This window comes from Gavia stellata, chromosome 3 (genome assembly GCF_030936135.1).
Source record: "Gavia stellata isolate bGavSte3 chromosome 3, bGavSte3.hap2, whole genome shotgun sequence".
NCBI classification, from domain to species: Eukaryota; Metazoa; Chordata; class Aves; order Gaviiformes; family Gaviidae; genus Gavia; species Gavia stellata.
This window is the reverse complement of record NC_082596.1, coordinates 95054069-95076317: the sequence shown is the minus strand read 5'-3', so window position 1 is coordinate 95076317 and position 22249 is coordinate 95054069. Positions and strand designations below refer to the sequence as shown.

The 22249-nt window shown below is 42.8% G+C and overlaps 1 protein-coding gene across 1 annotated transcript in view; it reads left to right on the top strand.

The window, feature by feature from the left end:
• Positions 1–22249, top strand: part of CDKAL1 (CDK5 regulatory subunit associated protein 1 like 1) — a 440756-nt gene that overhangs the window by 144305 nt on the left and 274202 nt on the right. Inside the window, exon 7 of the mRNA XM_059815360.1 lies at positions 8718–8766. Within this exon, the coding sequence (XP_059671343.1) occupies positions 8718–8766 (49 nt within the window). The remainder of the gene's footprint in view (positions 1–8717; positions 8767–22249) is intronic.

Genomic DNA, 22249 nt, shown 5'->3' with positions numbered 1-22249 from the left:
TGTTCCCAGAGATAAGTTGAACCATTGTAATGGGATGTTTTGTTTCTTCAACACTTGTCTGGAGTTTTAAGGTATTTGGTGTCCAAATGATGCTACGTGTTGGAACCCCTGACCAGTTTGCTGAAGGTTCATAGGTCTTAAGATGCTTCACAAGCCCCGTGTATCTGTACTTTGAAATCATCAGGCTTGCTGGACATACTGGAAGCATGGGTCCTAATGCATGTATGTATCCCGTTAAAGGCATACAATAACTCCGCACATCAGTGACTCTCCTCAGTTCCTGAGTGAGAATATCAACCCCAGTTCTCCTTCCTTTGCCATATTTCCCAATGTAACATCTAGCATCAAAGACCAGTTGTCTGCCGTCTCTTCTGCTGTACGCCCGTTTCCCAAGGGAAGAATTTCAGCCCGTTCTTTCATCTGCACAATCCAGTGTCGCCAAGGCTGTAATCCCCCCGCTGCTGCTACGCTCCGAGGCAGGAGGTGCAGGTCCTGTGCATGGTGGAGTTACTGCAGGCTCTTTGGCCAAGTTAAGCCTGAAGCCACTGCTTTAAGGAGAAACATATGGCCATGCAAACCTCTCTGCAGGGGCTCCCCGCATTCCCCTGACCTCCAAAGAACCCTTTTCTGTGGCTGTTTGTATTGGGTTTGCGTGGCAGCGCTTTGGTAGCAGGGGGGGCTACAGGGGTGGCTTCTGTGAGAAGCTGCTAGAAGCTTCTCCTATGTCTGATAGAGCCAATGCCAGCAGACTTCAAGACGGATCTGCCACTGGCTAAGGCTGAGCTAATCGGCAACAGTGGTAGCGCCTCTGTGATAACATGTTTAAGAAGGGGGGAAAAACCGGGAAGCGGCAGCCGGAGAAGAGAGGAGTGAGAATATGTAAGAGAAACAACTCTGCAGACACCAAGGTCAGTGAAGAAGGAGGGGGAGGAGAGGCTCCAGGCGCCGGAGCAGAGATTCCCCTGCAGCCCGTGGTGCAGACCATGGTGAAGCAGGTTGTCCCCCTGCAGCCCATGGAGGTCCACGGTGGAGCAGATATCCACCTGCAGCCCATGGAGGACCCCACGCTGGAGCAGGTGGATGCCCGAAGGAGGCTGTGTTCCTGTGGGAAGCCCATGCTGGAGCAGGCTCCTGGCAAGACCTGTGGAGCCGTGGAGAGAGGAGCCCATGCTGGAGCAGGTTTGCTGGCAGGACTTGCGATCCCGCGGGGGACCCACACTGGAGCAGTCTGTTCCTGAAGGACTGCACCCCATGGAACGGACCCATGCTGGAGCAGTTCGTGAAGAACTGCAGCCTGTGGGAAGAACCCACGTTGGAGAAGTTCGTGGAGAACTGTCTCCTGTGGGAGGGACCCCACGCTGGAGCAGGGGAAGAGTGTGAGGAGGAAGCAGCGGCAGAAACAATGTGTGATGAACTGACCGCAACCCCCATTCCCCGTCCCCCTGCACCGCTCGGGGGGGAGGAAGTAGGAAAAATCGGGAGTGAAGTTGAGCCCGGGAAGAAGGGAGGGGTGGGGGGAAGGTGTTGTTTTTTTAAGATTTGGTTGTACTTCTCATTATCCTACTCTGATTTTGATTGGTAATAAATTAAACTAATTTCCCCAAGTCAAGTCTATTTTGCCCATGATGGTAGTTGGTGAGTGATCTCCCTATGTCCTTATCTTGACCTATGAGCCTTTTCCTCATATTTTCTCTCTCCTGTCCAGCTGAGGAAGGGGAGTGAGTGAGCAGCTGTGTGGTGATTAGTCCAGCTGGGCTTAAACCACGACACTGTTCTACTCTATAAGGTAAGCTTTAGGTAATTTTTTTAACACCCGGTTTGAAACTGTGGCGTGTGATTTGTGGAAGTGCTGAACACTCCCAGTAGCAGCAGGTATCACTAGAAGCACTGCTATAAAATAGATGGTTTGGTGTAAGAAATGCTAAGTACGTCTGTAATTGGTGTACACTTTTAAATTTAATGTACCTTAGTTCTCTGTTTGTAAAGCTCTTCAGTGAGCAGAGCTTTAACAGTGCCGTTGTGAAAAAAATTCAGTGTAATCACAGAATCACTAAGGTTGGAAAAGACCTGTAAGATCATCAAGTCCAACCGCCAACTAACACCACCATGCTCACTAAACCATGTCCCACAATGCCGCGTCCACATGTTCCTTGAACACCTCAATCTTACCAAGATGCCAAATGCCTGTATGTCCCTACCACTGTGGTGTCCTAAATGAGAATGATACGTTGTATGATATTTCTGGTGTCCGGTTCATACAAGTTTCAATGATGTTTGCAAAACAGAAATAATGATACTTCCCTATTTTGCAGTGTTTGTGAGGTCAGGCTGCACGGAGGGTTGCAAGCCTCTCTGTTTGCTGCCCTTGAACCGGCTCCTTGCATAAACGCAAATATCCAACGTGTACTTCAGGAAAGACAAATTTGATGGAATTTTATTTTGAATGATTTGAATTAGCAGAACTTCTTGGAAGAAGGTGTGCTGAAAGCCTGGGAACAGGTGCCCACTGTTCTTCTGTAACTTAGGACCAGGAATGGTTTCATGCAAAATTCAAGCTCGGTCAGTTCCTCTCAGCTGGTCGGCTTTGGCTTTTGAATTGCCACACTGATACTCAGATATGACACTTGAACTTGGAAAGGCAGGAAAGAATTGCGATTGAGCACCTGCTTTTAAACTGAAAATTGGACGTGCAAATAGAAACTGTTCATTTCCACAGAAGTTATGTACTGTCCTATGAATCAAAAGGTGTAGGAATTAATTTAAATAAGAATTATACTTCAGCTACATCGGTGTTCAGCAATGAAAATCACTTGTTCACGTGCTTTTCTGGGGTGGTCTCCTTCCCTTTAAAGTTAGTGTAGAGCTTGCTCTCAGAATACCTTCCTAAACCAGAATATTGCCCGTTACGATGGTCAGTGTTGTCAGCAAAGGTTTTAAACACAGATGTTACCCTCCTGAAGCCAAAGTGGCTAGTCACATGCCTTTTGAAGTTATGTATTAAGGCCTGGATTTATGCTGCCTGAGTGCTGTAATTTGAGAGTCTGTTTTGCTCAGCTCCCTTTATGGTCAACGAAGATAATTATCTCTAAGATCATTTAGGTTTTTAGAAGATCTGAAGTGACTTTTGAAGCCGTGTATTTCCCTTTTACTGGCTTTAGAGAGGGAATAGGCTGAGTAGGCTTTTAACATCCAACATCTGACAGAGCTGCCTGAACAAGGTGAGAAGAAACAGAGTTGGTGAACTGGAGTTAACATCTTTAGGATTATGAACAGTGGGTTGTCATTACCTAAGATCATTTTATCTATGTAGTAACCGATTTGTTTCTTGTCTATGTGAATGAAAGCCAAAGATGCGTAGGCTTTTCCCTACATGTGAACAAAAGATTGTTCTACTTCAAGTAGTTACGTGTGTATGTCTATATGTGTGCTCGCTCCCAGGGTGTTCATAAGCAGCTGAGTGCTGCTGATGTTTGCTTCAGCAGTAGCCTCATGCTGTGCAAGCAAGCTGCTGCCCCTTCCTACGTTGTGGGTACCCTGTCCTCCGCTTCTCTCATCCGTTGGCTAAGGTGGGTTTTTTTGTTCTGCAGTGTTTTTTTCAATAAACATTTCTAGTCTTCAGTATTTCTGGTCTTTGTCCCTCCTTCACTGGCTTCAAAATTTTATTTTTTAGTAGCCACTTTCTGATACTTGATGGGCTCACACATTGCTTGTGTTACCTGCAAGGAGTTTCTCTCTCCGGGAAACGCGGTTGCCGTGCCAAGGGAAGGGCGGTCGGGGCAGGCTCCGGCAGTAATTTCTTGAGAGAGTTGTCACTGTCCTGTCAACATCAGAGAAGCTTTAACCTTCAGACCTTCTGTGGTGGAAGGACATTTCCTTCCATGCTGAAAGGAGGCAGGCTGCAGGGAGCATCTGCGTTCTTGGGGAGGGTGCCCCGGAAGGCTGGCTGTGAGGAGGACCTAGCTGCCATTTTTAACCAAATCTCGCATGAGGTTTTGTCTTCCCGGATGACCATGTGGGGTCTTTGCAGAGGTGGTTACTCGGTCAGTAGCTGTCAGAGCTGAGGCTCCTCAGAGGGTGAAACCACAAACTTCTTGGCCAAAAGACAGTCTCTGGCGGCAAGTCTCAGAGATCTTATGCTTTGGTTCGTTTTTATTTGCTGCTGATTCTACCAGGTTAATCGCAGTCCTCCAGCAGAAACAGCAGTCGTCAGCCAGGGGATGTGGGTCCTTTGTGACCACTTCCGAGGAATGGCATGTCAGATGCAGGAATTATTCTGCGATCTTGTGATTTGGAGACAACAAAGAGTGTGATGTGTTCTGCACTCACACATGTTGAGGTAGCACTGCACTAAGAATCAAAAGATAATTTGAGGGAAGCTGCTGATTTGAATGTCAAGATGCTTCCCAGCTCCTACAGAGATTTTCTCATTGCCTGGTAGGCACTCTCTTCTGAGACAGAGGAAGTTCAGGTCACAATATAAGGAGATATTGTCTGAAGGAATTGAAATGCTCTCTTTGTAGGATTTAATCCTCTTCAAATGGGACCAGAAGAGCCGTTACCTAACAGGCAGTGGTGTAACTCCAGAAAGCACAAGCGCTGCGACAGTCGGCAAAGGGCAGCGTGCCGCTGGTGTAAATACGCTTCCTGCAGCTGAGTCCAGCTGAAATCATCCCTGGGCTGTAATAAGAGGAGAGAAAATTAATACCTTTGCTTTTATCATATAGGCTGCCAGGAAGCCTTACGTGTTCCCACCTTTTTTGCAATACATTCCTCAGCTGTTTCAGTGGTGCAGCTTGAACCACACAGCTTTGCTGTGATGCCTTAGATACCCGTGTAGCGGACTCCATTAAAAGGCAGTCTGTGTCCTCCAGAAGATACTGGACGTTCACGAATTGCTTGGTTTTGCAACCACCTTCCGTTTTCTTATCATGGCTGCAGCCACGGAGAAGCATGCAGAGGCTTCTCTCTCAGAAAAGACCATTAAGACATTGGATATCCTCACTAAAAAGAGCGAACTATTTGCTTTTATGAAGTTTAGCACTTCTTACCCGGCTTTGGTTGTAAGGGACATCTGAAGACCGTCTCTCCTGTTTTGTGTTGGTCCTGTCACTTCAGAAAGAGGTTGGTCCAAATATCTTTACCCACAAAATGCTCTTGCCTGTATTTTCAGTGGATGCATTAAGCTGAAAGTATATTTATTTCACTGTAAGTCTTGTATGAGGTTTTGTCTTCCCAGATGACAGTGCAGGGTCTTTGCAGAGGTCTTGGTGCTTCCCTGAAGAGAATGTCAGAAAGTTTATCTTACTTTCATGATAGGTTCATGGGTGCACTTTTCTAGATAGTTTTCTTTGGTCTGGGGCTCCCTGACTTCTACAGAGTACAAAATCTCAGGGTAAATGTGCAACCTCTCCCTTAACTGCCCCTTCAGAGTATTCAGTTTATAGGAGCTGTCTTAGGGATTATGTTTTTTCCAGAGTCCATCTCCTGCAAAACAGTTTCAGGATGTTAATACTGGTTCTGAGACAACTTGGATCATGTCTGAGAGCTTGGAAGGATTTGCGCGAGCATCCTCAACATGCACGTCTGCCTGCACTCACGGATCACCTGCTGTGAGGCTGCAGACGGAGCACGTTACAAGCATCTCTTTGGGCTGTTGACACCTAGCAGTCATCTGTCGAATGGGAATGTGACAGTACGAAGGGAACTGGGGGGCTTTCTTTGATGACAGATGGACCATTTGTGCATTTCTATACTCCTCTTGCTAATTACTGGTGCTTAGTTGGGGAGCTCAGGGCTTCTGTCTCTCAGCGGAGCGTTGGGGTGTCCCGCGAGGCGCGTGGTTTGAAATGCGACTGGCTCACAAGGGCGTGTTCAGGAGTGACCTGCAGTTTCAGCCCCAGCATGGGTTGCCTCATATCTTCCTTGTGTGTATAGGGGCTGGACACATACGGTTGCTGTACTTACGCCTAGCTCTGATCCCACCGGGAAGGCTCCAAGATTTTTTCCTGGTCTTTGTTTCAGCTCAGGCTTCGTGCTTTGGTACAACTCTCTTCCTTTTCCTTGCTTTTTCATCAGCCAGTTTCCTGCTTTGGCTACTCCTTCATCCCATGCTCTTGTCCTGTATCCATCTCAGTCCGGATTTCTGCATCAGCCCTGATTTGTGGTGGTTGGGGGTTTTTTTTATGTGTAGTCCTGCTCAGCTGCCTGCTCCAGTCTGCCGTTAGCTTTTGTTCTATCCAAGTCCTAATGGAGAACTATTTGTAATAGACAAAAAGTCCTCCGTGTACATGCTTATACTAGGAACAAGATCTCACAAGATCTGTGGAGTCAAGTACAGTGCAGGAACTCCATCCAGCAGTCATGTACCCGCTGTCAGTCCTGAAGGTTTGGCTGATTGAGACTCGTTGCAAAGAAGCGTGGAGGAATGGTGTCTTTGCCCTTCATACGCCGCTAAGAACTTTCAAGTCTCTGTGCTTCATGGGCTTCCTGATGCCTGTTGGAGACGTTATTGGGTCTGTGCTCAAGAAGGTTTATAGATGTCTTTGATACCGCTCCGGAACAGAATTATCTGTAAGGTCAGTGAGATGTGGGGAAAGGAATCCTGCAGGCCTTTGTATAGCCAGGAAAATTTCATTACCGTGACTTTGTGATTTTTTTTTTCCTTTTTTTTTTTCTTCCCCTTTTTTTCAAACAATCCTCTAAACCCTTCCCTCATCTCACTGCAGATTCACCTCGGTTTTACTAAAGTACTTTTATCTTCATAAATGCAGACTGGAAACATTCCATATTTTCTTCAGCACTTGGGGCTTTAGCCAACCAATTTCCAATAATTTCAAATGAAAAATACTTAATGTGGGAAATAAGACATGAGGCAGAATAAACATCTATTTCTAGTCGCAGATCTCATTATCTCTCAGACCTATAATTTTAATTACTTACATGAACTGTCTTCTTGACATAGTCAGAATAATTTAATTTATCCAATAAAATGAAAATACAATATACTAGTTGGGGTTTCTTTCTGTATCTTTATTTAACAGGGGGTTTGGAGCGATGCAAAAATTCCCCAGATGTACAATACAGAAAGTAATCATAGGTGGTTTAAGTTATGAACCAACCAGGTTTCTCTTGTTTTAAAATGATTATGAACTTAAACAGTTTAGTATTGAAATATGCAGTAATAATATTTAGGCGATGTATTTGGCACAGACTGTGTTCTCTGTATTTATAGTGGTAAATGTGTACACTTATGTTTTCAAGTTGCATTTTTTATTTATTTAAAAAAAAATTAAGTAGAAAATCTATATGTAAGTATCTTGGGTCATAATTTTTTAACTTGTATCTAAAAGGGGTATGTACACAAGTATGTAAATACGCATGTGTTCCACACAACTGCTTACGTGTGCTTTCTTTACAGGTAGATTGCTAAATATTGACGTGTGTCTATAATACGAATGCTTGTAATCCGGAAAAGGATTTAAATATATAGCTTTTAATAGGATTATTAAAATGCCAATTTTAGTGATACTTTAAATAACTTAATTTCTAGAATTCAGAACCAAGTTACTGTATTCAGAAATAAATCTGAAGTGGCAGAGATTTGTGTTTGGAAAAGGCTGTATTTCAAAAGGTTTAAAAAAAAAAAAAAAGAAAGAAAAAGCCCCAGTTTTACATGGACTTGATCCAACACCCAGTCAAGGAGAGGAACAGACTCCCGCTGACTTTACTTGGGAACTCTAGATCAGACACCAACTACGGATGAGCTTTTTTTTTGGCTGCTATTAGCCCGATGGGAAAACGAACGTGAAATAGGGATGATTGTGCAGACGTGTTTACGGGAAATGACAAACTCGGTGGTTTGAGGGCACAGGGACGTAATGGCTTTGATGCAAGGGCTGCAAGTTCCAGGCCCCTTGTTGCAGTCCACGTTCTGCTCCTGAAGCCTCTGCAACTTGTGCTTTCCTGCTTGCGTGTGAACAAATCCGAAAAGAGACTCCAAGGTGAAGTGACTGCAAAAATCATACTAAATCGAATTCGTATTAGAGAAGCAGTGTTTAAAAGGGCATATTGCAGGGGAATTATAAGCTAATTTAAATGTGCAAAGTAGGCTTTCCTGCATTGTGTGCAAACATATATGCGCGTATGTAGTAGACATTACATAGAATAGGCAGTTTGGATGAAAGTTGGAAGAATCTCAACTTCAAGAATTGAGTGTTTAATTTTGCAGTGTTAATGCTGATTCCTTCCACCTTATAATCTCTACAGTATATTGGCCATTAATTTTAAATAAGACTAATATATCTAATAGGAAATAATTGAACTATTTATCACATTACGGGTGAATTTTGGCAAGTGTAACACTAAAACATAAATTTGTTGTCTTCACTGGTGATGCTGTGTCATGGTCATTATATATTACTCTGTTAAGGCCTGAACTCTTTTCTAGGGTCTCCTTTTCTAGCCATTTGGTGTTTTTTTGCCAAACTTATAGGAACTTGCTGTTTTTGAGGACAAAATTTGGTTTAAGTTAGGTGGTGAGTTTTGAAGTTACTTTTGGCAGATGAACCAAGATGCACAAAAAAAAAAAACTGGCTCAAAACATAGCCCCAAACTCTTCACTCCCCTTAATCCAGAAGAACGCACTTGTGAAAGAAAAGTTTATATAAAATATGTCCAGTTGTTGACTACTTAGATATTGACCTTCTGACTTTTTTTAGGTTCAGCAGATAGATCGTGTAGTAGAAGTTGTGGAGGAAACTATTAAAGGTAAGCCTCACACCTGAAATCACTGCATCCAGGCTGAAGGATGTAAGCGTTAGCTAGCAGAAGCGCTGCTGTTGTGTTCTCTATCAACCTAATGCTTGCTTTCTCCTCTAGCTCGATGTTTGGGTAGTGCTATGCTTCACCGTGTACGCTGTGTGTAAGTGGTAATTTCAGAGATGTTTTCTGGCCTGTTGGACTCACAGGTAAACGGTCTGGGGGAGACTTCAAGAAATCATTTAAGTTGCATCAACGTAGGTGGGTGTAGAGCATCGTTTAAAGTTTCTGCGCCAGCTTAATTCAGTGCTATAGCTCTGCTTTCTTATGTTTAGTCCTCTGGTGTTTTCTTCTTTTCAGATGCTTTGGCTCACTTCCCCGAGTTTTCCTCAGCAGGACAGATAAATTATCTGCTGCTTTAATGTTCTTTGGTAACTGTTCCTTGTTCTTTCTGGCTGTGTTCATGTGTGTGAACACGCAGTACTTTGCAGTGAAGGGGGGAAAAGACAGTATTGTTTCTGCAGCCTGACTAGTAAACATTTGCTATTAAATAAATAGATTTGTCTGGGTCTTTCTGGGTTACCTAAGTTTGTCGCCATTACTTATCAGGCCATAAAAATTACTGTTCCATGAAGCTTTAAATTACAAGGTTTAGTTTAATTGGCTGTACTTTCAATATAAACAAGCATCTAGTCCACAAGATGTTGCCTGTAACTTTAATGCTGGAGTATGATGTTTTTGAAGTACAGCACGAAAATGTAGAAACAGTGCAAAATTCTTAAAAAAAAAAAAAAAAAAGCAAGCTTCTGTCAAGGAATTGTGTAGTGTGGTTTAAGGCTTCTAGAGTTTGCGGTTTGAAGGCCTTAAGATTTGATGTTGCTTTGCATGCTTTCAGAAATGAAACCTGTAGTCTTACGTACTCCCAACCAAAACTTTTCCCAGTTTGTCCTTACCTTACGGCATCTATTTTTTGGGGGTACAACGTACTGTACCATACAAAGAAGAAATGTATTCAGTGTATTCATATTTGTTATTAAATAAGCCAAACTGTTTTCCCAGAAAACATCATGGTGTTTATGACAACGTGTTGGAGATGGAATGCTTCATGATTTTTACAACAGCACAGTATTTCAGATCCCTATCTCATTTTCCTGAATTTTATTTATTCTTAAGGGAGTAAGATGATAACCTGGGTCAGCATGCCCTCCCTTTACAAAAATGGGCTTTGTAATATTTATATGGACTCCAGACATTACTGCTTTTTCAATAACGTAGTTACTCAGGTTATTGTGACTGAATATTATATGACTAGAAAGAAGACAAACAGTCTAGTAGCAGTTGTTAATGATCAATTCAATGAAAAGCATGATTTTAAGATTGCATTTTATATATTGATACAATTCTGGAAGATAATGTTCATAGACATGTTAAGGAACATTTAAACTAAGAAGTGTGAATTTTGGGAAAGATTTTGTTTCCTTTCCAGCTTACTGTAAGTTGTTTGAACAAAAAGGAGTAAGTGGGCTGCTGAATTCCATACATAGTGGCAGTTCCTGCAGGGATTTCTCAAAAGGTAATGGAACACAGGATTCCTGAAATTTTATTGGAAAAAATGAACAAAAATGGCTCCCCAGTGCAAGTGAGACATGGACATACCGGGGAGAGTCCAATGAAAGGCCACGAAGGTGGTTAAGAGACTGAGACTGGAGCATGTCTCCTGTGAGGAGAGGCTGAGGGAGCTGGGGCTGCTCAGCCTGGCCAAGAGAGGGCTCGGGGGAAGCTCATCCCTCTGTATAAATACCTGAAGGGAGGGGGCAAAGAGGACGGAGCCAGGCTCTTCTCAGCCAGGGTCCAGTGACAGGATCGGAGGCAACGGGCACAAACTGGAACAAGGGAGCGTCCCTCTGACCATCAGGGAACACATTTTCCCTGTGAGCGTGACCGAGCGCTGGCACAGGTTGCCAGGGAGGTTGTGGAGTTGCCATCCCTGGAGATACTCAAAAGCCGTCTGGACACGGTCCTGGGCAGCTGGCTCTAGGTGGCCCTGCTTGAGCGAGGGGGTTGGAGAAGATGACCTCCAAAGGTCCCTGCCAACCTCAACCCTTCTGTGAAAATAGAAATTCAATGGAAAGAGAATTGACAAATTGGCAGGGGTCATAGCGTATGATAATGGCTTAGTTTTGCAAAAGGCAACCATAAAAATAGGCGGTTTTACTTACATTTCTTTTCATTAAATTTGTTTGAAGATAATGCATTAATGTATCTATTTGGGAATCATCTACGAGTGGAGAGGAATGTGAAGCTCTTTTTCACTGTGTTTTATGAAAGAGTTTGACTATGAACTTTCATTATCCAAGTGAAGTAAAACACTGTAGATAACAGGACTGTTGGTTAAGAATATTTAATGCTGTAAAATAGGTACATGGTAGAACCTTAAATTCATGTATGTAAAACCAAATGAAATGAAACCCTTTGTCTTCACAAGTCTGCATCATTAGTAAGAACTTCTGAAGCTGCAGATGGGGGTTCAGGAGACAGAGGTGGTGTGGGAGAGGGGATTAAACACAAATTCTGAATTCAGAGCCGGCTGGTATTAGTTAAGTTTTAAGTTGGATATCTGTCATAGTTGTATGATACAATTTTCTTTGCCTTGTTTTTTTAAAAGAAAACCAAAAGGTTGCATGGGTGGTATACTCTTGTAGTGTGGCTGTGTATGTATTGAACAATTAAAAAAATATTATATATTGGAAGTTTTAAAAAATGTTTCGACTGAATATTTAAATTTGAGTAAGTTTAAACTGCGTAGCGTCTGCAGTCGGTAGGGCAGCTGTCTCTGTGGATTGGTCCAGAGTTTCTGTCCAGATTCCAAGGTGGTTATCCTAGTTTCCAGTTTTAAGTCTAAAAGTTTAGCTTTCCTTGGGTTCCTCTTTTTTAAGGTGTACCTTAGATTATTCTTGGATGTTTGAATTTTATAGTGCGCAGTTTACAAAAAGGGAAACTTTATAAAAAGAATTTGCCTCCTCCCATTTTTATTTTTTTTTTCTAATAGTCGTCTTTCTAGTTTTCCAGGAAAATGGCTCCTCTGTTGGATTTGGTTGGAAGCTTACTGTACTCCCAAAGAAAATGACTTTCTTGGAATTTTTTAGAACTCTATGAAATACGAAGCGTTTTCTTCTAGCTTTATTTCTCAGTCTTAAGGGCATTATCAGGAAACCCTTTTCAGAACAGTGTCATTCTGCCAGTTCAAGAGATGGTTTCAAGAAGTAGATCTTTATGGTGGTCTTTACCTCATCTGTCTGAAAACAGTGTGATTGCCAGTTCCCAACTCTCCATTGAGATAATTCTCATAAACACTTTTTATGTGACTTTATCTTTTTATCCTACTTCATCGGAAAACGGAAAAGAAGGGTGCTCGTGTTTATTATCGCACTAACAGCCAAAAGAGATACAGCATTTTCAAGAGACGTTGTGATGTCTCATTTTTATATCACCCTGACTTTCATCACTTTGAAATTTCCTAATTATCAGGTAAATTAGCAGGTAAACTGTCATCCCCAGAAGCGATCTGTAATAGCTGTGCAGTATTTGTACGCAGGTCATGTCTGATTAATATTTACACTGTGTCCCAAGATGTATTTTAACTAGAGGCATCTTCAGGCACTTTTACTATGATATTGTAATTTATAATCTGAAACCTCTATACTGCCTGCTAGGAGCTAGACAAATTAATTCGATCTCAGCCTCAGAATTAGGTTTCTCAAAGTGACAGCCACAATCGTGTAGCCAGAATATGTCAGTCTTCCTGATAGACAGAAGAGTTTCATCATGCAAGGCTCTGATTTAACAGTTTAGTAAACCTTGCTTCAGCTGCACACTACCCAAATTATAAGACTGGATTACAGCAGTTTTTACGTGATTGGGGCACCCCTTTGCACTCATGCGCTAGTTTCCTGGTGTGATGACATAGGATGTTAGGGAAGTATTGCTAAGGAGTTGCAGTGTCTGTGAGCTTGGAGAAAACAGGGTTATGACTGATGTATGTTACAGAATCACTAAGGTTGGAAAAGACCTGTAAGATCATCAATGATGTTCCATCATTAAGTAAAATTTCTGTACAGAATTTAAAAGCTGTTTGGGCTGTATAGCATGTTCTAATAAGAAGATTTGTCTTTGAGAATCGCAGAATGTCTTTAAGGTGATTGCTCAAGTCAGCATGTTACGAACCACTTTAAAAGCTGTCTTTAAAGAAAACATACAGTGTGTGTGTGTACAAACTTGGATACAAACAGTTTACAGTAGGCAAGATAATGCATTTATTCTGTAATTTAAAGGAGAAATTTTAGCTGCTTAATATAGAAATGCTTCTTTTCTTGGTTTTGAATTTAGATCTTGAGATTTGGGTCTCTCCCCCCCCTTTCTAGACGTGCTAGCTCTGAAATCCCGTGTTATTAAAGCTTCCTGGGGGTGGGAGGTGTGGAACCAGAGTATTTGTGTACAGTCTGCTTTTAGCTTAGGCCTTAGGGAGGTGAGGGACACAGGTTGAATTGAGTTTAGGCCATATTGTCTCTGTCTAATGCTTTCACAAAACCTAGTTTTACAATGGGTCGTTAGACTTGATTGTAAAAAACAAGCAAAGGAAATTACTTCAGGGCTGAGCCTTTTATACTTCACATAACCTTTCTTGATTTCAGTCACGTTGACCTGTCTGGTGAAGTTGCCCATCCAATCCCAGTTTACACATTAACCAGTATTTACTAACTGTGAAATTGTCCTCATGTGGTTAGTAATTATGGATTGTTGATACTGCAGTGTTGGTCTGTATGAAAATGAGCAGATAAATGGTACCTATATTATATATATATAGGCTAAAGTGTAGAATTTATGCTGGATTGCCTACCTTAGAGTGAGAGTGTGTGTATATATGTATGTATATGAATGCCAGCGTATTAAATAGTATTTGTATGTGCTGTTTGATTTCATTATAATCGGCTGATAACGGTAGAAAAAAATTCTATCTTTTCAATTTCTGTGATTGTGGGAAGAGTAGCCTTGACTTAAGAAGCTGATGACAAGCCAAATGAAGAATAAAAATTGGAGGAGTCGGGCGTTCTGTTTTGAGGAAAAGTATCATCTGGCTCCCAGACAGCAAACTGACTGTTTGTGCCGAAGTGCAGCTTGAGGAGGGTCAGAGGGAGGCTAGTGGCCTCGCTGAGTCCCTGTTCCTGCGTCCTTTGAAAGGACTTAGGAAGGGGGGACGGTTTTGGATGGGTTATTTTATTTATTTCCCTATGTGGTGGGGTGACCTTGGCTGGCTGCCAGACTCCCACCCAGCCGCTCTCTTGCTCCCCCTCCTCAACAGGACAGGGGAGAAAAGAAGATGGAATAGCTCGTGGGTCACGATAAGGACAGGGAGATCACTTACCGGTTGCCGTCACGGACAAAACAGACTCGACTTGGGGAAAATTAATTTAATTTATTGCCAATTAAAAATAGCGTAGGATGGTGAGAAACAAAGAGAAAACTAAAATTACGTTCCCCCCACCCACTTCTTCCCAGGGGACGGGGAATGGGGGTTGCGGTCAGCCCGTAACAGCTCCTCTCTGCCGCTCCTGCCTCCCCATGCTGTTCCCTTGCTCCAGCCTGCCGCCTTCCCACGGGCTGCAGTCTGCCAAGAACTGCTCCAGCGTGGATCCTCTCCATGGGCCGCAGTCCTTCACGAAGACACGGTCTGCTCCGGCACGGGTCCCCCATGGGCTACGTGCAGTTACTGCCAGAAACCCTGCTCCCGCGTGGGCTGCAGCTTCCTCGGGGTGTACCCGCCTGCTCTGGCGTGGTTCTCCGCAGGCTGCAGGGCGACGACCTGCTTCACCGTGGTCTTCTCCAGCGGCATCTCTGCTGGGGCACCTGGAGGACCTCTTCCCCCTCCTCCTTCTCTCACCTGGGTGCTTTTCATACTTTTTTCCTCACTGCCAGGCAGCCTTTTGCCCTTCCCTGAGCCTGCCACGGGCAGCTGAGGGTCTCAGCCTTTCCCTGCGGTGGGTCCATTGGAGCCGGCCGTGTCCCGCACGGAACAGCCCCGGCCGCTCCTCACAGGGGCTGCCCTGCAGTCCCCCGCTGCCAGCACCTCACCACAGACACCCCGTGGACACTACGACGTCCCTAACGCTATTTCTAGGCAGTAGGATTGCCTTTTAAACTGAGATTATTGAGAAGTAAAGGTACTGCCGGCAAAAGTTGTGCGAGCGGCTATCTGTATTTGACAGACTGAAAAAGGGGGGGGGGGGTGAAATCGGGTTTTCAGTTGGCAATGTACAGAACTACAGCTTGTCACCAACTTGGTGAAATGACCGTGGTTAAAAGCTTCACCATCACCCATTTGGATGTATTAATCGTTGAGGTTAACAGCATCATGCGGTAAATGTCACCCCCTGCCCCTTTCTTGTGTCCCTGGATTGGGAATTTTGGAGCTATTCCTGTTTAAACAAAAATAATTCTAGATTTTTGTTGTCATCTAAGAAAATGACTTTATGTGTGGAGGGAGTGTCGTTACCCAAAGCAGGAGCATTTTATTTTTCTTCTGTTAATTTGAGAACTACTTTGACAAGAAGCACTGACTTACGAAGGACCTGACTTGAAGGTATCCCGCCTTACCGTTTTTCAATGAAGGGGTTGTCCTTCAGCCGAACGCTTCACCGACAGCACCGGCTTGCATTTTGATTGCCGTTTCTCACTGCTTAGGAAAAGTGTGACGTACTGAAGGAATTGGTTCAAAATAGTAATGCCGTTAATCTGTGCCAGTATCAATTCTGGGAGTTCAGCTTTGTAGACTGTAATTTAAAGAAAACAGTAGAGCACGATGACAGATACACAGTAATTATGGAGAAACTACTTCTGCAAAGACAGATCTTAATTTCTTTTGTAAAACAGCAATAACTGTGTGGCTCAACATAAAAATCTTACCTGCTGGGGCAAGCAATTTGCATTGCCGTCAGTTGGTTTCTGTTCTTACAGCAAAGTTTATTGCTGTTTTTGCTGTGCCTGCTCAAATGCTTTTGGGCATGCGGTGACTATTAGGTGTGTGAGATGATCCAGGAATTTAGGTGGGTTTTGTAATTATTTTTCTCAATGTAGTTATTTCATTGATTTGGTTTAGAAAACTGTTAGGGCTGACTATCCCTGTTACGACTGTCGTTGTTCTGACATTATTTTGTCAGAAGTTCACAGAAACTCAATGCGAGATAAATAGTGCTGCGGAAGAAGATAACAAGGGATGGGGGGGAAACAGATTGAAAATCTTAGTAGCAAAATTGTGATTGCTCATTGTTAAATGAGCCTGTAACGTGGACGGAAAAGATGCCTTTTCTTCCAGACCCATGTGTGCACTTTTCCACACCTTCAATGAATGACCGTCTTGGAGCATCCCTATTCTTCTGTCCTATTCACATCGGTTAGACTCAGCTGGGTTTAGCTCTGTTAGAGAATCCTCAAGGCTGGTAAATGCAGAGAGTACTTTGTTCAAACCAGTGCCATTTAGTTACCCATCGGAGGAATACAGATAGGTGGCAAAGGAGTAAAGATGAAAGCAAAAGCTTCCTTTTGCATACAGCGATGGGTTCAGCTCAGCGCTTCACCCTAAATTTGTTCTGTTCACCCTGCACACCCCAAAACATTAGGCAGGTTACTTGTTCTGCCGCAGCTGGCTCTGACAGTCTGCCCTGCAGCATTTCCCTTCCTCAGAACACAGCCTGTTCCATCTGATTCCAAACTTCTTTTCCTTGAACGTTTCCATCCAAAATCTCCTGAGGTTTTGAGCAGCATCCTTGATCCTAATCAAATGCATTTCTTCACAGAGTTGAGGGCAGAGTCAGGGGAACTCCGCCTGTAGTCAATTCTTAGTATTGTCCTTCTGAGCTGTCGGATTGTAGCCAGCATTCTGAGTTCACAGCAGATTTAATGTTTAGTCCCTTTTTCAGAAAGACAATAACATCACATGATCTCAAAATACGTAGGGTGAAGCTATTGGATCCTAAAAAAAAATAAATAGTGCCTTAATAGGGCATTTCAAGTGCTTTTGTCGTGAGAGAGGAAAGTACTGTGGATAGTCAAAAATGTTCTTCAATACTTACACATACATTCTTAATTTAATTCTATGACATTTTTATGTGAACAGTAACTCCTTGTTAATAATTCCCTCCTTTTCTGGTTTACTTGTTGCACTCTACTGTTTTAATGCTTACAGATATTGTTATGATTGAAGGATACATTGGAGAAATACCAAGAATAAAGAGGTATTGTATGTTTAATGGAGAGAAAGTGATGTACGAATTTTAGTAATGTGGGCCACCTGCCGAGCTTTTTTCTGAAGCTTGTGAACTGCTTCACTGTATTTAATAACTTATTTTTGAAATTACATCAAATGAGTTTTAAAAAGCCCCTGTCTTCACCTGCGTGACAGTCATAGTCTGGAGTCTTCTGAAATGGAATTGTTGGATGCTAATTCCAAGTGCAAGGCTTAGTAGAAGTATATATCCCAAGCTAGTAACATACGTTCTGTATGCTTAGTGATATCTGCACCTTTCTCTGAAGCTTTTTTGAGTTCGTATAGGGTGGAAGGCAATCTCTTTATGAAGGAGTACTAAATTGCCGAGGATGGATCAAACATACCACCTGCTATCAGCAGCCTGATGGGACTGGTTGCCTGGCCCAGGGCGTGCTTTTCCCTGTGACGCTGCGACACGCAGGGAAAGATCAGTAATCCTGCCAGGATTAGTCTGAATTCTGCCCTCTCTTGCAGTGCACCGAGTTGCTGCCTACACCAGTTGAAGAAGGAGTTTGACTATTACACAACATCCCCACCTTTGCTGATCTAGAGGAGGAATAATTTCTATTAGTTGCCTGGCCAGGAGCAGGGCACATATCTTCCAGTTAAGTTTGGCTTTTCTTTGCTCCCTGTATTTCCTTGAGCCAGGAAATCCCACAGATGACACTCAGGGATGCCTTCGCTACGTAGCTAACGTGCTGCTGGCCAGCTGGGCTTGGTTTGGGTGGGACTTCACACAGCAAAGCCCTAAGCTGATTAGTGTCCTTGTTTCCCCACTTGTGCGGGTCTGGCAGCATGTGATGGCTCTGGGGAGCTCGGGGATTCCTTTGCAATCAGTCATGTCTGCTGTGGGACAGCTTCTTTGTGCTGCAGGGCAGGGAGAAAAGCGGGGAGAGGAGCTGGGAGTCTGTCCTTCCTCACGCGGGCTGCTTCCATCAGAGGCAGACCAGGGCTCGGCTCTACGCCTGCCCGCCCCCTGCGAGCTCACCAAGTCTGGGTTTAAAGCACCTCCAAACTGAAGAGGTTCGGGTTCAAATAAGAGCAACAGTCCAGGTTGGCTGTGCAGTGTGTTAGGCAATTTGTGGTGCATCCTTGTATTTCAGATGCTATTTTTTCTGTTAGTCCTGCCAGAAGATCCAAAATAACTTGTATAGAAGGTTGGTTTCACCCAGTAGTTACAGCGCTAGAAGAACATAACTCTGGAAATAAACCCAGTGTTAAAGTTTTGCAGTAGCTCCTGATTTGCCTCTTCTGCTTTTACACATATTTTTTGATTTGATCTTCTTAGGCTCTCTTTTCTCTTTAATATTCTTGACTGTTTTTGTTACTTTCACTTAAGTTTTCTAGTTCCTTTCACCTTTTATATTTACTTGATCCTCCTTTCAGTCTTTATCACTGCTTTTGGTGGTTCTTAACACTTCTTCCTTTTGGTTTTCTTTGGGGAAATTTGGTACTTTGTTTTCCCTTCACATGGCTTTGCCTTCCTTAGCTACACTGCTCCCATGTGCCATTTTTTCCAGTGTTAGCCGTAAGGAAAGGAAACTCTGTATTCATTAAGAAGCGAATAATAGTAGAAGGAAATGTGTGCAAGAGTACATGAAATAGTGCTTAATCTTTTTCCCTGAAGATGCTGGAGAAGATCAAACAGGTTGGTGAGAGACAGCTGGGAAGTACAGAGCGGTACCCTGGCAGCCTTGTCGTGAGGAAAAAAGTGTCTTTCAGGAAATGGTGAATAACCTCTAAGTATGATGATGTAGCTGGGAAAGGGAAAGAATGGGTCACAGAACAAGCTGAAAACAATAGAAATGGTTGCTGCCAAGGCTGGGGTTTCCTGCATCTTTGAGGATTTTCTTTAAACTCCTGTTCCTGAGCTGCTTGAGATATCTGCGCTGAACTTCGAAGCTAACAGCTAAGGAATACTGCTGGGTGTCTGGCTGGGAGCTGGGTTTCAGTGCACGCCGCGTAGCTCCCGTGGGTTGTGCAGGGATGGGGAGGGACCCTCAGCAGATGCCCTCTTCCATCTTTCAAGCAGCCCTTGTTTCCCAGCAGCTCCTGAGGGGTACCAGCCTGTGGACTCGAGCGAAGCTGACTCTTTCTGAAATACAGTAGGTCTATTAATATCTGATAAATATTTGCAACGCCGACAGGCAGTTGTTAAAGTTAACTAAAGATGACTAAGCCAGGCCGCTTCCCCCTCACTTGCCCTTGTAGCAAACGAGCAAAATACCAGTCCAGTTTGGATCTGTTTGCTCTAATATCGTTAACATGCTTTTGTGGGTCTAGGTCACAGGGGTCTGACAATAGCCTGAGGTTCACAGCACATTTAATGTCGCTATAATCATATGGCAAAGAAATTCCATTACCTGTTCCCTTCATATGTTTGTATTTCAAGATCAGCCGTTCTCTGTCACACTCCTGAAGCACATGCGTCTATGATTAAAGGTGTATGTACATGCCATTAATATTACTTTTTTTGTACCCTTTTTAACAAAAGAAAATGAAGGCCTTGACAACATTTTCATTCTGCACACTGGTTTATCAAACTGACACATTTAAAAGCCCTTTTTTAGACTAACGATAGGATTTAATGTCCTGATTAATTCATTCCAACCTCATCCTCTCTGCGAACAATGCCGAGTAATACGCATTGCGTCTACTGACTTGTCTGTAAAGATGAGTTTAATTTTAAACAGTCAGCTCTGAAAACTAGAGAGCGCTGATTCATTTTGAATTGTTCTAGCTTGATTTCATTTACACTTGCTGTGAGTGATTCTGCTCTATAAGCTTCCTCACTGGACTTGGTTAGTACTACTGTTGTATTGTAATCCGCATTAATTATCTGTTGATTAATGAAAAACTGCTCTGAAGCATGACCTAAACAGCTAATTTCATCTGCTGGTAGGCTACGTGGAAGTAAAAAAGTTATCTTTATAGCAGGAGAGGTTTAAAGGACGAGTGTTCAGGCTCTCAGATAGAACCTGACTAGATCTGTTTGTCATTAAGCTGGGTTTCAAAGCTTGCATCTTCCAGTAAGCCATCAAAAAAGGAGTGGTTTTTGTTTGATATCTGAGATAGAGCACTCATCATTCTGGAAGTAGAACTCAGTTTTCAAAAATGCTTTTGTGCCAAACTTAAAGAAAAGAAAGAAAATAAACAAACACAAAAGGACTTCTTTTAAGTTTGGGACACCTGTTTTGCTTAGTTAAGTTGTTACCCAACCTGTAAAGTCAGAGAGGAGGGAACTTAATCAGATAACATGCTTTAGAAGTAAAACTTGATTGCAGTGTTTTGCCCCGTTCTGAGCTTTGAATGGAGATCATAAATGAGATTTAAAATTACTGCTTTTTCTATTGTGCTCGATGTTGGTGTGGGCTTAATAATGCTGGTGAGACAGTTAAAAAAACCACGTTGCTTAGTCTTTTCCTTATTGAAGATGACAAAATATTTATTTTTAAGTTTTGTTGAAATAAGTATGGGGGGAAAAAAAGATCTACAGCATGTGAAAAAGTATGATTCAGTGTTTATCAAGTTATGTTTTATTAATAGCAACAATGCTGTAAACAGATGCTTTAGTCATTACTTAAAATGAAGCAAAATAGTCCTTGTATGGAGTAGGGGAAAAAGGATTTAAGGTCACGGATACTGTAACTGAGGTTTTTTTCTTTTTTCTTCCTTTTTTTTTTTTTTAATCGAATTATTGAGTGTGCCTGCAGCAGAAATCACTGTAGTTGGATCTGCATGTGCTGCTTGCTTTCTGGAAGCATTAAACTCTCTGCTACAACTCATTTCCCAGGACTGCTTTTTTTTTGTTTTAAATCCTCTGGTGTCTGGAGTGAAAAGTACAGGGATGTTGTCATTCCTGAGTGCTACACAGGTTTGACAAGCCCCTTATTAACTTGAACTTTAGTGTCATTCAGTAGGAATACGGGAAAAACTGTGGCCGTGCCTCATGTGAGAAGTAGCTGCCACGTTTGATTGCCAGGCTGTAGATGTCCTGAGCTCGGGCGCGGGGTTGGGGGGGTGTTCGCGGTCAGTGGGTCCCCTGGGAGGTGGTCGCAGCGCTGGGGTTCCTCTCCTGAGTTAGGAAAGTCTCTGAAGGTAAGAGCGGACGGGTCTTATGCTCCCTGGGAGTCACCTTCTCCATGCGAGTGTCCTCAGGTTTGTTTCTTTCTCACGTATGTGGGGGCCTTCCTGAAAGACAAATATCTGTAAGAAGGTAGAAGTAGTACTTTTGGTTAACAAGATTTTTTTAGACTACCATAGCGTTTAATTTTTTTTCCCTTTTGCCTAAGAAACCATGGATTACAAAGCTGTGCCTCCTGCACAGGTCTGTCCTTATCTCCATTTCCCTCCTTCCTTACTTCTTTTTAGTCCTCTGACAAATTACAAAACTTGTGACAAATCTGTTTGAAGTCTATAGCATACTCTCTTTCCAGAAGTGCCATGAAAAAGTTCGATTAACGCTCCCGGTATGAGAAGGGGAGAGCACGAGCTAAGCTCTCGCTCGAGAGCAGTAGTTCACGGGGCTGCTCGTTGCGAGGGTACGCGTTCGGAGGAGATGGAGCTTCACTGATTCTGTGCTCCGAGATGTTACTGGGCGGGGGGGAAAGTTGTTCTTGGGGTTTGTTGCTTTTGCTTTGTTTTTCAAACTTCAGAACAGTGGTTTGATCCCAGTTCTAAATGTACGAATTTTAAATTCTGGGTAGCTTGTTATGTTGTTAAGCCTGATTGTTTTAAGAATACTCTAAGTCATTCCCCTATACTTTCAGCCATAAATCCAAATACACTTTTAATACGGTAATGCAATTGAATATTTTAAAAAAGGGTAAACTGGTTTATTCCAAATAAACCACAGTATTTGGATATATGAAAAGGGATGTTCTCTGCTTCTAGTTTAATTTTTATGCCTACCGTAATGCAATCACTTTTGTTATACAGGTAAATAAAATGGTGCCATGCTTGCGACTCCTTAATGAAGCATTAGATTAGAAAATAATGTATTGTGAGACAAAGACATTGCTGTTATTGTCATGAAAAGGTAGCAGTGAATAATTTAGCAAATGTTAATAGCACAAGTACCGTATTACTAAATTCACAGCAGGATGTAATGAAATTTTTGTCAAATGCAACTGCAGAAGTACTGCCTTTTAATTCTTGTTGATGTTATGATGT